General features: G+C 44.6%; 1 protein-coding gene across 1 annotated transcript in view; it reads left to right on the plus strand.

Annotated features, from left to right (window-relative positions):
* The first annotated feature begins 1,953 nt into the window (after positions 1–1,953).
* The window catches only part of PSAP (prosaposin), a 33,283-nt gene continuing 18,632 nt past the window's right edge, over positions 1,954–16,604 (plus strand). The window contains exon 1 of the mRNA XM_060642495.3: positions 1,954–2,085. Within this exon, the coding sequence (XP_060498478.1) occupies positions 2,046–2,085 (40 nt within the window). The 5' untranslated portion in view covers positions 1,954–2,045. The remainder of the gene's footprint in view (positions 2,086–16,604) is intronic.

Raw genomic sequence — 16,604 nt, forward strand, 5'->3', positions numbered from 1 at the left:
GGTGTTTCGTCCAGGCCACTTTTCTTAGTTAGTCATGATTGTTCAGCATTTGAGATCTTTCCAGCATCCACTGTCATAAAGGGTCCTTCTGAGACCATTTTGGATAAAATATTTCCTAGTTCTAGAGTATTTCCCTGGGGGGTATATTGCTAGGAATGATATTATAGGGTCAAAGCGTCCAAATAATTTCATGGCTCTTCATCATCTATGCACAGATGCCTAAGAAAGTGTTTTAAGAGATTTAAGCATTTATTGACTTGGTGAAAAATTATAATAATCTGCTTACTGTTTTTATATTCTTCATTAAAATTCTGTCCTTACAGGCAGGGAGGTGGACACAGGATCATCTTATTGTGTTCCAGGTATGCAAATGAAGGCAGCAAAAGTGCATCTTAAAAACATTGATATATCCCTCTAGTTATGAGAAAGGGGGGGGGGTATTAAAAAAGAGTCGTGGTTGGTTCACTCTGTCATTAAGCGGCTTTGAGAGCTCAGTAACTCCACCAAAGTGAGAGCACATGATCAGAAGGTCTCTAAGCTTCCTTTTGGCATAGAGTCTTGTAATCTCTGCATGGCACACAGGGTTGCTTGGCTGGAGCTGAGGGACAGGGCTGTGTCCTAGAGCCCTACCTCCATTGCATTTATCTGGCGACTGGGATGATCGGCCTTGTGCTTGTGCCCGGACCTAAGAAGGCAGCAGATGAGGCAGTCATGCAGCCATTTGACCACTGAGGCCAACCAGTGAGGCACCCGATTTAGATCAAATCTTGTCCCAACTTTACTCAGCCCTCTTATGTCACCTTCTGTGGTGCACACTTCCCAGTTAGCTCCCCAGTGGGAAGTAAGAACTGCAGTGTGGGGGTGGGGGTGGGGGCAAACCAAAAGCTCTGAGACTTGTCTGTGGCCTGTTCCTAAGAGAGTACAGATTGTCAGAGGCAGATGGAACCTTGGGTTTGCTCCCCTGTGGTCAGGTGTGACCTTGGATAAATGTCTTTCCCTCGCCTGGTCTCAATTTCCCCTTTACTACAATGAGGGAATGGGACTAAATGACCTTTCAGCATCTGTCCTAATAGGCTGAGATTTCCCTCCTTTCCTTCCCTTGGGCTAGTAGGCACTCCTTTGGGAGAGGGCGGGGCCGGATCATCTCCCTGCTCAGAATTAGACTGGTAGCCACAGGTAGAGGGCAAGTGGTTTTGTGCGGGCCACCTGGGCCTTTCTTATTTTCAAGCATACGATGAATATGGAGGGTTGCACAGCGTGGGGCTCTGGCTGATGTACAGCCAGGCTCTCAAATTCAGGCTTCACTTCTTGTTCCCTTCTTCAATGGCTGAGGCACTTCTTCTCCCCCATCTTCGCCTCCACCCTGGCCAACTCCAGGACAAACAATGGTAGGACCTCGGGCGGGACTGTATTTAATACTGAAAACCAGTCTGTAGGTCATGAAGAGAAGAGATTGTGGATATGACATGTTAAGAGGGAAAATCGAGGTCCAGAATGAAGCCGCACACCGGCCCCAGCCAGGTAAATATATAAACATCATTTAAGAGACAATGTGGTGGGGTGCCGAGTTTGCATAATGACCTTGAAAGCTTAGATAAAGTCATTAACCTTTTTGAGTTTGGATTCTCACCTGAAAAATTGAATAGAAATTTATTTCTACGTAATTTCTATAATAATGGAAAGCGGTACCTCACTGAAAAAATGTGAGGCTTAAAATATACACATAAAGTCTCTAGTATTGACTTATTCAAGTACTAGTTTTCTTCTCGAACGACCTCTCCTTTCCCTTCCACCACTTGTTTTTCCCCCTCCCGTCCCATCCGCCCTCTCGTCCCATCCCCCCTCTCGTCCTCCTTCCACCTGACCCCCTCCATTCGCGCAGGCGCCCTGCGCGTCGCTGAGTCAGGCTGCGGGGAGAGCGCAGACAGGCCTGGCCGGGGCGGAGCTTGCGCCTGCGCAGTGCGCAGCTTTGGGGCGGGGCAGGTTTATAGCCGCTGAAAATCAGCTGACGCTCCGCATTGCAGACTGCGGAGTCGGGCGTCGTCATGTACTCTCTCTTCCTCCTGGCCAGCTGCCTGGGCGCGGGTAAGCCCTGAGACCACCCCAACCCCGCCCCAGTCTGGGGAAGGGGTTCCCCGCAGAACGCTATCCACCCGTTCTGGAGCGGACCTTCTCGGGCCTCGGCCCTCCTCTATTGGGGTTGAGAGGGGCGCTCACTGCGCAGGCGCTTGCGCAGCGCAGATAGCTGCGGGGCGGCGGAGGGGCTATGGGAGGCGGCTGGCAGACCGGTCTCCTAGAAGCCCCCGGGCCCGCCACTAAGGGCCGGGGCGAGTGGGCTAGGCGGGCAGGACGGGAGAAGTAGTATCTCCCTCGGGGTTCGAGTTGGTGTCGCCGCGGCCTCCCCCCAGCTCTGGGAGTGGGCCTGGAGGGTGACCCCTCTTGCACCTGTGCTGTGCTTGGGCTGGGTGCACGTGATCGAGATGGCCTGGAGCCTCATCCATTGGGACACACTTAGGTCGTTGGCCTCAAGCTGCCCCAGTTTTAAAGAATGTTGAGGTTGCAGGAAGCACATAAGTATGTCATCTATGTAGATGTTTATCTTTACATAGATATTTTATTCTTGATCCTACGTCTTGAATCAGATGATAAGGGGTTTTGTGCGGATGATTTTGCAATGAAATTCACATTTCACCTCCTTTAAAATGTCTGGCACAGCCGCTGGCCCTTTTTCGCAGTGGCCTTTATTTTGGGGGAACATAGAAGTACGTGAGAACCTGTGCACAGGAATATTCTTACACTTGTTTGTTGCCCTTAAATAGTACTGATGGTTATTAAAATCATTGCAGGCTATTAAGGCAATGCTTGGGGACCAGCCGCGTGGCCTTCTGGAATTAGAAGGAGCCCTTCCGCCCTCCCCATGTTACTGTGACCTTTATTCCTCCAAACTCGTGCTCATTTTAAATCCTAGTAAAGGGAAATGAGTGAGGTTGAGTACTTATCAGACTTTTATAGTTTGATAGTTGTGGAGCCAGATTTTAGTTTATATACGGAGAGGATCCCAAGTCTGGGTTTTTTCAGGTAATGCAGCTGAAAGGAAAGGAAATACACTGAAAGGTAATAAACCCGACCTTTAGGGCCAACCTCGGTTTCTGTTTCTAGTTAACTGTAATCAGGAGCTTTCTTCCATTCTATCATGCAACTGTTAAGATTTCGATAAACTAATAAAATGGATGACAGAGTTGATGGAAAACCGAAGAAATAAGATACTTAACAGATGAAATAAATTGAAGATGTTTTTCTTCTGGTAGCTTTCAGCACCTCCCAGGAATGTGTCTTAACCTTAAACCACGCTCTTAAACTTGTTTTACTTGTAGGTTGTGAAAGGTGATCTGCTTATAAAGAAAGATACTTGATTTTATAGTCACTGAAGGAAATGTATTTCTCTCTGGGGTTGATCCTATTTGCTATTCCATCATCTGTGTAATAAACTAATACTAGTCTAAATTTTCTGCACTGATTGAGAACAATTTTTTGTTCAGTATCACAGTTCCTATTGGCAGTGAGTCACTCTTCACAAGACCTTTGTGAGTTCTGAATCATTCAAAAATCACTAGAAAGGGACTTGTTTCTTTTGAAGTGTAAAATCCTCCTTTGGTATACTTGGGAGTATGGTTAACCAGAATATTTAGTTAACCAAGAGACCCTCTTCCCTGAACACTTGAGTAAATGGGACCATGTTACAATTCTAGGCCTTATTCTAACCTTGCTGCCCGGCCTTTAGGATTATCCCAAGGTTATGAGTTTCTAGTGCAGTGGCGTCCTGTACTTCTAATCATGACCTGGTGATGGAGACCCTTGCTTTTGAGATTTTCGGACTCATCCAGTGGTCCTTCCTTTTCCCCCACCTGATAAAGAAAGTAAAGTAATGGTGTACCGAGAGAATTGGAGAGCATCTAATCTAACCTCTTGGTAAGGAATGAGGACACTGATGCGCCCCCAGAGCTGACTCTCCCAAATCATAGGCCGTGTACTGGGGAGGTCAGGATCAGAACCCAGGACTCCTGACAGTGCTTGCTCTTTCTGTAGCCTCTCATCAATACTTACCTTTTACAAACTTACTGGGTTGTAATTTGCATACCAGAAACATGCACATTGTGAGGTGTAGAACTTGATTGGTTACCACAGAGCGAACATAACCACCTTAAGCAGCCCTCAAGGTCAAGGGATAGAGAGCATCAGATCCCCTGTACCTCACCCATTCACTGCCTTGTCTCACTTGCTCCAAAGGAAACCACTCTGTTAGCTTCCAGCACCATAGATGTAAAAAATAACTGTTTTTGAACCTTTTGCAAATGGAGCCATGGTAAGGCATACTGTTGGGTGACTCCTGTGGTGGACAAAGACAGGGCCAGTGTTAATGAGGTGATGTGTGTAAAGCACGTGGCATGGTGCCTGGGGTGTGGTATGTGCTCAGTGAAACCTAGGTGCCCTGTTACTGTCACTTGGGTGGTGGCTAACCATGTGAATGGTGTTTGCCCAATACTGAGGAAGGTAGGCTCTCGGGGGATGTTAGAAGGTATTTTTATATGTATATGTACATGTATAAAATGCATATATATACATGTATGTATGTATATATACATATATGCATATATTATATATGTGTATATGTATATATACATATATGTATATATTATACATGTATAGATGTATAGAAAATGCATATATGTATATATGTATTATATATGTATATATATGTATTATATATATATATATATATACACACACACACACACACACACATATATGTATATAAATCCATTTGGAAGCTCATATTCATGATGATTCAAGACATGAGTTTGTGGTGTAGCCTGCTGAATATCAACACAACTTCAGTTCTCACCTGACAGGAATTTTGGATAAATCTGATTTCTCAATTTTCAATCAATAATCAGTTTTATTCTGAAAATATTAATGTTATTCATGAAAGGTTTATTTGTATTAACCAGTCAAGGATTTGTTAACTGCCTTACTTGCATTTGACAAGCCACATCCAGTATATTCTACAAGTTGGATTGAGTGATTGCATTTGACAAGCCACATCCAATATATTGTACAAGTTGGATTGGGTGGTCTGGATTTTTCTAGATCAGGGGAGGGGAACTTGTTCCTCCATTTTCTTGGTTTGTGAAACTGGAATGGCCAGACTGGGGCTTGACTAGACGGGGAGGAGGGAGGGCGGACAGGGTGCTGCTGGGGAAAGCACCTGATAGAGGCGTGGAGAAGCTAAGCCAAGACTGTGCCACTTGGGCAAGTGTGTGCCAAGCTTTTGGAAACGGTTTTCTAGCATGGGCGTTCCAGATAGCTGGAAGCCTTGCTCTCTGGCTCTTATTTGGTTCTGCCATGAGAAAGGAAGGTCTAGATTCTCTTTAAATCAACAGAAAATACTAATTATGTTACCCTGCCTTTTTTTTTTTTTTCTAAATAATTTTAAAATAATGGTGAAAAAGACAGTGATTGGGATGAAGAATTTGGCTGTTGCAGAAGTACTAGTTTGCTTTGCTTTTTGTTTTGTTCCATGAAATTCCAGAAAATAACCAGAATTATGTCTTTGGGTAATAGTTTGCGTACTGATAAATAATCTGTAAATTCCATGTTTTCTTTTGGAATTTGTAATTATAATGGGACTGAGATGATACCATGGAAAATAATTTTATCACATCACTGACAGCTGTACGACCTTGGTCAAGTTTCTTACACAGTGGTGCTTCCTCATCTGCAAGATAGGGTTACTGATCATTCTGATCTAATAAGGTTGCCGTGACCCTTTAGGACTTCACTCTGGAAGGATGTAGGTAGTACATACTGTAAGGTTGGCTGCTATACCACGAATGAAAACCATATCATGTTTGTCAGTGTTCCTGTACCTGCACAGGCGACTCTCCTCTGCCCTTGATTTTGTGATATCCCCTGGCTTCTTTCATTTCAAAGAATGTTTTAAATTTAATAAAACAATTAAATTGACTTATAAATATGTGTGCTGTATGTAATTACTGGGTCAGGAAAACAAACGAGGGTATAGGCAGTCAGCAGTTAAGAGGGGTGGAAGTCTATATGCTAGTTAGCTAGACTTGGTGTGTAGCTAGATCAGCCTTTATCAGCAGTCTAGCAGATCAGGGCCTGGTTTTGGTAATCTGAGTATTCATAATATAGGCCCGTTGTTACTAACCATCGTACCTGTTTTAAGTCCTCTCCTCTGGTTTCCCTGTCCATACATGGGGGCGAACAGTTTAGATGATAGCTGCACATAGTGAATAAGTCCAGTAGTGAAAAAAATGAAGGGTAAAAAGCCCGTTTCCGTCCCACCAGTGTCCCCCAGACCTTTCCCAGAGACAGCTTGGTACTAGCTCCTTTAGGAGCCTTCCAGAGCAGCATATAATTGTGTGGGGTTCCCCCTTCTCGTTTTTTTTTTTTTTTTTTTAACACAAATGTAAAAAAAATGTTTTTATTTTATTTTTTTATAAAACAAGTATGTGATAAACATATTACACTGGCTTGGTCTTTTTCACATGTGGAACATTGTCGACATCCAGAAAAGTGGGAGAATAATTCGAATGAGCACCCATGTGTGCAATACTTGGTTAAGAAACCGGGCCTAACAAATCCTCCTCCCTTTGTAAAGCACCTTCTTGGGCTTGGTGTTTATCGTTCCCCTGTAGGTCTTTATCCTCTCATACATGTAAGTATGACTGGTATGTATTGGGTATTTTAAACATTGTACAAATACTGCATATATTCTTGGGTTATTTATTTTTTGGCTAGTGAGCTTCATTCATGTTGATAATGTGTGGTTCTTTCATTTTCACTACAGTATAGTATTTCATTTACATCATGTATACTCTGTTGCTAGACATTTAGATTATTTCTAGTTTTTTCTCTTAAACTCCTTCTGTAAGTGTTCTTGTGCACATGAACAGGCATTTTTCTAGAGGATACACCTAGGAACAGAATTTCTGAGTTGTGGACTGTACATATTTTACTTTAGGAATTGCCGAATTCCTCTCACATATTTTGGCCATTTATATTCCCATGGTATAAGCAATTTTACTTGCATCAATAACATTTGATATTGTCGGACTTTAAACTTTGCCAGTTTTATAAAAGAGTGATTAAGTTTGCATTTTCACGCTAGTATGGATAGACCTGTCTTTTAAATTTCAGAATAATTTGAGATTTATAGAAAAATTAAAAAGATAGTGTGATGAGTTCCTATCTACTCTTCACCCAGCTTCCCCTATTGTTAACATCTTATGTCTCCGCTATACATTTGTCGCAAGTGAGGAGTGAACATTGGGACAGTGCCATTAACTACACTGCAAACTTCTTGTAGCCGTTAGCAATGTTCCCACTAATCTCAGAATCAAATCCAGGGTACCACACTGCAGTTAGTTGTCATGTCTTAATCTCTTCCTTCCTCCCAGCTGTTTAAAAAATAGTTACAGAGGGTTTCATTGTATTTTTTTATTTTTGTTTTAGAGAGCGAGAGAGAGCGTGCGAGTGGGGCAGAGGGGCAGAAAGAGGGAGAATCCCAAGCAGGCTTCACACACAGCAGGGTGCCCATTGCGTTGGGATCGTGGCCTAGAGCGGAAATCAGGAGGTGGATGCTCAACTGACTGAGCCACTTAGGCGCCCCTGTATGAGTCAATTTCCTTAACCTCGTTGCTGAACATCTTTGTTTCTGAAAAAGTGAGATGAATCCTAATAACACTTCCAAATTTTAAAATTGAATCCTGGCCATATTTGGGCAGATGCTGCTTTTGAAAAGAAATTATTTGCATTAATGGAAATCTCATAAATAAGATTGAAGGAGATACTCTAGAAAGTTCTTCTGGCTAGTCTTTGTGGTGTCACTTATTACGGTAAAAAAAAAAAAAAATTCTTCAGTGGTAATGGGGTGCTCCCCTGCAAGTGTAGGCATTGGTACCAGAGGGTCCTGGGGCTTCCTGTCTCTCATGGGTTAAAACTTAATTTGTCTTGCAGGCTTGCACGTCACCCTGCCTTTGGCCACCTTTCAGGGCTCTTCTCCCTCTTCTGTCAGGTCAAGGCCGCTCTCCAGCCTCTGGTGCCTTACCGTTGCTTAGAACCGTTGCATTTTGGGTTCCGCCTGTCTGGAACATTTTCCTCCCGAGACAATCCATGTGGATTCCTCCCTCCACTTAGTTGTCTGCTCATTTGTTGGCTCGTCAGAATTCCTCACCGCGCTGTCTGCATGGCCGTGCTGTCCTGCTCTAGTCTTGTCTTCTTTTGACTTGGCTTCATTTTTCTTCCTAGCATTCCCCAGCGCCGGGCATTCTGTGGTGTGTATATCTGTCGTCTTGATCACTTGCCGTGTCTGCAGCATGTTTGAGTGTGCTCAGCCCATAGTAGGTGCTTAGCGCTGCTAAGTGGCGGTGTGGGGTGCGGCCGAGTAGACTTCAGCTCGGCCGAGTAGACTTCAGCTCGGCCGAGTAGACTTCAGCTCAGGAGGCGCTGGTAGGTTAATGGTGTCAAGTCTTTATCACGATTAAAAAAAGTCTTTTATTTACTGAAAGTAGTTTTAGAATTGGTGTCTAGGGGTTGACAGATCAGTGACTTTGAGCTCAAGTGAAATGTTGACCATTATAATAGTTTATGTCCAGATTAGGGGGACCCTCAAGCCTGTTAGGATATTACGTGGCGGGTAGGGACATAGGAACCTAACAACTTACATACCCTGTGGTTAACAGAACTTAGATAATCCTGTGGTGGCTGTGATTTGAGGTAAATCTGAAAAGGGAACCAGCCATAATTTGAGAAGTTCTTTCCCCTGCTCTGGGTTCCAGATATGGGTTGTTGTAAGCGGTGGCTCTCAAGCTTTTGGTCTCCGCATCCCTGTATACTTGTGAGTTATGGACGGACCCCAAAGAGCTTTTGTTGATGTGGGCTGCAGCTTTCAATATTACCGTCTTACAAATTAAGCTGGCAATTTAAAAAAATAATCCTTTACAAATGATAAACCCATTAACCCGTGTTAATATAATTTTCATGAAAAATAACTTTTCTTAAACACAAATATATTTAGTGAGAGAATGGCTTGTTCTACAATTTTGCAGTGTTTTTTTCAAACACCTGACAGGATTCTGTGCTGCCTCTGTATTCAGTCTGCTGCCTCCGGAAAGACTCCACTGCGCATTTGGGAACGAATGAGTGAAAAAGGCAACTAACACCTTGGTGTTATTACTGTTAGGAGAATTTTGACCTCACAGACCCCCTGAGGAAATCTCTGGGACCCTCAGGGTTCTCTGGGCCATACTTTGAGAACTACTGGTAATAGTTGATTTGCAGGAACTACAGGCATCGTAACTAACACGGAGGGTTTATTGTGTACCCAGTACTTTTTAAAGTGCTTTTTGCCTAACACTGATTTAATCCTTACAACAGACCTGTGAGGTAAGAGCAACGAAATCAGAGTGCTAGGGCATTCTACCGTTCTGTTCTTATCTGTGCCATGGACTGAAGTTTAGGTTTCGGCCCTTCAGATGAAAGGCTGAAGGGTGGTATTCCTATAGAGCATTAACTAAGGTAAGTCAGAGTTACATTTATAGCTGACACGCACGTATCTGCGATTTTTTAGTTGATCGTGTGGGACAAGCCCGGAACACTGAGTTTCTTTATTAGTGGGGCTCGCGTGAAATCTTTCTTAGCATATTACTGTCTTCTACGGATGTGGAGAGACCACCCAGCCTGTCAGCAGGGCTGAGGTAGAGCCCATGCCGGCTTCTGGCTGACTGAATCGACTCCTCTGCACACCTGGGCCGGGTCTAGAGCCGTGTAGATGTGCCGCTGACCTCCGCCTGTACCCGTTCACCTGACCGGATCCTAGGCGGTCCTGCCAGGGGCTCATTTCTTCACGGTCCACTGGTGTCAGTATCTTATCTAAGGTGATTTACTTTCATCTCTGATCATCAGCTGATAGATTGACGCTTTGGTAGAAGAGCTTTGCTAGCAGTTTGTTGGATTGGAGTGCTCTTGAATGAACTAGATAGGAATTTCCCTTCCCAAAATTAATTATGCCACTTGTATCACTCTTGTGTAATCTAAGAGGATTGCGTTCTTGTCCCTCGGTGTCTCAGTTATCACTGCACAAGCTAATTTACCCGAGGACTCTATTGCCTTCTCCATGGAGATCAGTTTTTTTGCCCTGGAATGATCTCACTTATGAGAAGAGTGAAGGAACAAGAAGAGGGAAAAACTAAGGAGGGAGAGGAGAAGCAGGGAAGAAAGAACCTTGTCTTACATAACAGGAATAATAGCTTATTGGGGCCAGAGGTGATGGGATGTCAGCCAGGCGACCTTGAGACCTTTATTGCCACGGATTTCTTTTTGTGGTAAGAGGAATATTTGGACCTTCTTCAGATCAAGGCAGGTTGCCTCTGAGCATATGCTCTTCTGAGTGATTAAATGGGCAGTGTTTTTTATTCTTCTCATCAGAATGTTTCCAAAAGCAGGATCCTGCAAAGAAGAGACAAGTGCTCTTTGCCATAGAAGGTATTTGTGACACCAGCCTTTTGCTGGAGTAGTCAGTGTTGAGTGCGTTTATGTCCTGCTCTTAGGGGATCTAAGTGCGTGAATTCTTCTGGGAAATGTTTGAATGGAGGGAACCTGCGGTAGATGCTGGCCCTCCCGGGGTTAGCCTTTCTTGGTTTCCTAGCAGCCTGCCTGTTGCCATGGTGTTAAATTAGCCAGGCAGCAGATCCATTGCCCTGTGGAATGTATGCACTGATTGTTGGTGCTGGGAAGCTGCTTGTATTTTCTGTTATCCTTTTTTTGGGCAACTAGACTCCAAACAGTATTTAGCATATGCTACTTAAGATATTTACAAGGAAAAACGATGGCTAAAATAATAAGGCTGATTGTTTTAACACATAGAGCTTATAAAATATACCTTCTAGGAAAGGTCATCCCGTTCTTTCTGAGAATGTTTTTGAAAATCTTTGGTAATTACATTGTGTATGTGGGCTTTTAAATATCCTCAGTGGAGGTAAGCCTTATAAAAGACTTGTTATTTGGGGACTATTCTGGTGAATAAAATAGATTAAGCTGGTATTTAGTTAGGCTTAGGTTTGACTGCAGACCACAGAGAGCTAGAATAATAGTGGCTTAAATGTGATAGAACTGTCCCTGTCCTTCCACAGGAAGTTCAGGAGCCAGGCAGTGTTGTGGTTCTACTTCCAGAAGAACTCAGACTTAGTCCCTTTCTTAATGTCCATCACGAGTGCTAAAGATCCAGCCATCACACTTGCCTTTAAAGATGTGATACCTCTGCTAACATCTCATTAGCCAGAATGTGGTTTCCTGTCCAGACCCTGCTGCCAGGGAGACTGGGAAATGTAGTTTTTAATCTTGTAGTTTTTAAATCTTGGCAGGCATGTCTATAGCTAATAACATGGTTCTCTGGAAGGAGTGGAGAATGGACATAAGGAATAATTTGTGGTCTTGTAACCAAACCCAAGTTCATCTGTTGCATATGCAACAGAGCCAATCACTGAGACCTCAGGTGTGCAGCAAGGGAAGGCTTTATTTGAGAGCCAGCCAGCCAAGGAGATGGGAGTGCAGGCCTCAAATTCGCCTCTCTGAAGGGGCAGAGAACAAGTTTTTTTTTTTTTTTTTTTTTTATAACTATAGGGGTTGAGATTACATATATATTGATGAAAAGAGGGGGGTGGAACTCATGACTATTGATGAGGAAAGATGGAGCATGTGCATTGAGCAAACATACATGAAACTTACTATTGTTCATGTTCATTTTAGGGTGAAGACATAAAATAGGGCAAAGTTGGAGTCCTGACATCAAGAGGTCCTTTTAGGACAAGGAGAGGGGCTATGTGCATGCTCCAAGAGCCCGGATAAACTGGATGAGGTCTTGGGCTCCTTATCACTGGTAGGGAATGCAGGGCTTGCTTGTTCATTGGCTGGAACCTTACCAGTGACCTTCAGCTCAGGCCTCTGCAGGGATAGCTAGTGGATTTGTTAGTGGGGTTTGAAAAAGAAACAACAGCTGATTTGGGAGCAACAGGGCTTTGAAAAACAAGCTTTAAACTTCCTGATAGTTTGAGTCTCATTAACCCTGTGGAATATAGTTTCAGTTTCTGCCACATTGGGCAGTAATTGTTCCCTGAAACTGGTGGTTTAGCTTTTTTTCTGCCTTTGAAGGTAACCTGGGAGAAAATTATACCACAATATAAAAATTAGAACGTGAATGCCTTCTGTTGGTGGCTCTTTCCCTCAAGTCCACTATCATGAACAGTTAGGTACAATTAACTGAGCTTCGTAGGAACCAGGCACTCTCGGTCCTTTCTCTACTTTCTCATTGATTTTCACAGAATTCCTGAGAAAGGGGTGCTCTTTTTTCCCCTCATATTTTGGAGATTGTGGTGAAAGTACTTGTCCAGGTCTTGGCTTTTAGTGGACACCACCGCTGAGGGCAGTGATTATGTTGTCTTATTGCCTCCTCACCCTTCCAGAAAAGTACAGGCTTCAAGGGTGCTTTTGTTTTCTTTTTTTTTTTTTTTACATTTGTTATTTTTTTTTAATCTTTATTTTTGAGAAAGGGTGCGAGCAGGGGAGGGGCAGAGAGAGGGGGAGACACAGAATCTGAAGCAGGCTCCAGGCTCCGAGCTGTCAGTACAGAGCCCGACGTGGGGCTTGAACTCATGAAACGTGAGTTCATGACCTGAGCCGAAATCGGACGCTCAACCCACTGGGCACCTCTCATTCTTGTTCATGCAAAACTTCTTTTTTAGCACATACGTAGGTAGTATCAACTCCTGGGCTGCTTATAGTGGAGCCTGTTTTACTCTTTGTGACTAACCAACAGCTTCTGAGGTTTGGGGATGCAACTCTTTAGGTCTTCGAGCTGCCAGTTAATTACTTGATGAGTTGCAGAGTAAACAGAACAGCCTGGATTCTACTGTTTGTGGGAGCAACCATTTGGGGTGAGGTAGTGGATCAGAGATCCTGCTGTTGCTACTGTAGGTGATGTTGATGATGCTGATAGCACTTACTGCACTCCTGTAGCATGCTAGCTCCGTGTTTTACAGTTACTGGTTAATTTTCACAAACTCCTGGGAGTACTAGCAATAGGCCCGTTTTGCAGATTGGAAGACTGAAGTCTTAAGGTCGCCTGACTAGAATTGGTGGAGCCATGATCTGAACCCTTGACTGATTTCAAAGCCAGTGTGGGAGGGGAGTTCAGTTATGCGGATAAATTAAAATGCCAGAGAGATGATGGTGAAGGCATGGTGGCTGAGAGATGTATTCTGGTTGTTGAAAACGCATAACAACGATGTCATCTTGATTCTCAGCAGCAGTTCAGTGACTCCAGTAGTTGCGTCTTCATTTTGTAGATGAACAAGCTCAGGAGAGTGATTTGCTGAAGGTCATCTGGGAGGGACTTGAGGAAGATCTTGATTTTAGTATCCCACATTTGAAAAACATTTAATTTAGATGGTGATGTCAGTTACCTTAGATGTCTCACTTTCTAAGCTTCAAAATTTACTTTTCTTTTTGCAAGAAGCCATCACACCTAAAACACATGTGGCTCTAGTGAGTTCTCTCTGCCTTCCAGGCCCACTAAGGTTTTTTTGTCTAGATCTAGACTCAAGAGCTGCCGCAGAGCCCATTTCTGGTGTAGCTCATGGCAGCCATTCTCAATACAGTAAAATTCCATTGTAGCCTATTTTTTATAAATGACCTACATGTGGAATTGTTTAGAACATGTCTATTTTCTTCTAGGCCTGGGGAGTAAAAAGGGAACAGAGTGCACCCATCCCTTTGCTGAGAAAATACAATGGAAATCTTGTGTCTTAAGACAAAGCCTGTCTTCCTTAATGAAATGGAACTTGCCTGTAGGGTTTTAGTGTCTCTGAAGTGATAATTTCTCTAATTTCAGTGTACTAGCCTTTTGTCTTTGAGGGCTCAAATGGCAGGCCTTGGAGCTGAGAGAGGTAGTGCTTGTTTGTCCTCAGGAGTGTTTGTGTCTTAATAGGACACATTTAATCAAAACTCTCCAGTGGGCCAGGCACACATTCTAAGAACTTTCTTAGAGTTCAGCATATTGCCTCAAGAGAAGAAAGTTGGGGATCGCCTGGGTGGCTCAGTGGGTTAAGTGCCAACTTCAGCTCAGGCGTGATCTCATGGTCTGTGAGTTCGAGCCCCGCGTAGGGCTCTGTGCTGACGGCTCAGAGCCTGGAGCCTGCTTCGGATTCTGTCTCCCTCTGTCTCTGCCCCTCCCCCGCTTGCACTCTGTCTCTCACTCAACAATAAACATTAAAAACAACAACACCAAAAAAAACTAGGTGTAGAGAAGAAAGTTGGTATTTGGGGGCAGAGTGTGGGAGACAGAATAGAGATGAAGGCTTTGCTGGGAACACATTTTGAGAAATAACTGATAAGAAAGTGGTTTACGGTGATTTTTATGTATTGCTTATGTGTAAACACTGAAAAGGTCATTTGCCTCATTTTACAAGAGTGAAGACGTGTAGCCCCAAAGGACTTAGCCCTGCTCTCCACTCAGAATTTCTCTTACACAGAATTCCTTGTAGGTTGGGTATTTGGTTTCTGCTTGGTTGCTTCTGCTTTCGGACAGGTCATCACCTAACGAGGCATCCCATTCCCATTTTGTAACCCTGTGGGTGTCCCCTATCTCGAGCTGTGGTCTGCTTCTCTTAACCTCTTTATTGCTCTGAGGTCTGGGTCCGAAACCGCACAGAGCAGATCCGCTCTCGTGTGATCGCTGGAAGGTGCCCTTTCCCTCTGAAAGTGACTGTTTCTTGGCAACATTCTCCCAGCCAAGCACCTGCAGTCTTCTAGGGGATTCGGGAGTGGTGTCACGTGCCCCCGCCTTCCTGACCTGCCGAGCTTGTCCGTGTCTCCTGGGAAGCGGAGCACACAGGCCTGAGCCCCACCGCCTGTCAGTGGGCCCGCAGCTGCAGCTTCTGACCACCACCTCCATCCTTGTGCTGTTGGCCCTTGCTCTCCACGTTTAAGTTTTACACGGAGTGTCATCTTCCTGGCTGTCTGTTCTGTAGGGATCTCTCTGTTGGCTCCTCTCTCAGCCCCGCTGCTACCACTTCTTACTTGGAACATTGGTAATCGCTTTCCATTCCAGTTAGGTGCCCCATCGTCTGAATCTCCCACCTCTTTTTCAGTTCTGCCACATCGCCCCTGGGTTAAGACCCTGGCGGGAGCTGTAGCCCACAGGGTGAGCTTTCTTTCACACGGGTGCGAGCCTGCCGGCGGAGGCCCTCTTACCGGGCCTGAGGTCTGTCTTTGCAGGCTGGCTTCTGAAGAGACAGAGGAGGTTTCTCTCCCTTGGTACGTTCGGGAATCCCCTCTCAGCAGTCCCCTCTCAGCCGGTCTTTTGTCTCTCTTTCGTCAGGGGCCCCTTCACAAATGTCATTGTGAAGAAGCCTCCTCCAGCTCCCCAGTAATTTTGCTGCCCCAGGGACCTCGTTCCTTGTGTTTGTTTTTTGTTTCTCCCTTTGGGTGTCCGTGCCTCTCACGTGGGGTCACAGAGCCTGTCTCCCCACTTTGTTCTGCCGGAGTGCCACTGTCTTCCCAGTCAGGGGAGTCTGATCGTCTTCCCGCTTGGGTAGCGAAAAACCAGGCTTGTCTTTACGGCCCTTCGGTCCATAGCTGGGATCTCCCTGAGAGATGCCCGAGAGCTCCCTGAAATGGTGTGAGGCTTTCGTATACAAATATATTTTCCGGGAAAAGGATTCGTGTCTCACGAGTGTTCTGAACCACCCTTTGGTTCCCTCACAGGGGATCAGCTCCTGAAATAAGCGCCTGAACCTCAGCAGGTAGCTCACTGGGATCGGCATCACCCACGCTTGCGTCTTAGCCTCACGGTAGCCGTCCTGAGGACGCACGGTTGTGAACGTAGCTTGGGTCATTTTAGGACATCACATTCGTTGTATACCACAGACTGTTTTTATAAAAATACGCACTTTTAAAAACTTGGGCTTTCTGTTGGAGGGACATGGGAACGTCCTACTGAGAATTTAATTCCCAGCTGGGAGTTCAGTTTCATTTCCCGGTGTCCATGAAATCTTTTTTTAGGCTTGATTTTGATGACTTGATAGGCCTCCCAGATTTGGTAGCATACGCACGCATACCTTATACTTCTGAAAGTCCTGAGGTGGGCTATTAGGTAAGAGTAACGGTGGAGATTGGGGAATGACTTGTGATTTGTTAGCTGGACAAATCTAAGATAACCAGCTGCCCGAGGTTCTTTTTAGTCCAGAAGAGTTTGGCCCAAACTGGTAACAAAGTCGTTATTGAAAATGGTTACTGTTTCCAGTTCCTAGAAGGAATAAATAAGCTACAACTTATTCTTGCCTCTTGGGCCTGTGATAGTGCATCCGGTTCTTGAAGCCTGATAGATTTTGGCCCTTGAAGCCAATTCCTGGTCGGGATGGTTGGAGAAACCCCCCTGGATCAGAGTTCTCTGTGACTGCGTCTGTGAGAATAGAGGATAGTGGTCAGGGCTTCTGTGGGGAGGACTGCTCACTGGCCTTGCCTTT

This window comes from Panthera onca, chromosome D2, assembly GCF_046562875.1.
Source record: "Panthera onca isolate mPanOnc1 chromosome D2, mPanOnc1 haplotype 2, whole genome shotgun sequence".
NCBI lineage: Eukaryota > Metazoa > Chordata > Mammalia > Carnivora > Felidae > Panthera > Panthera onca.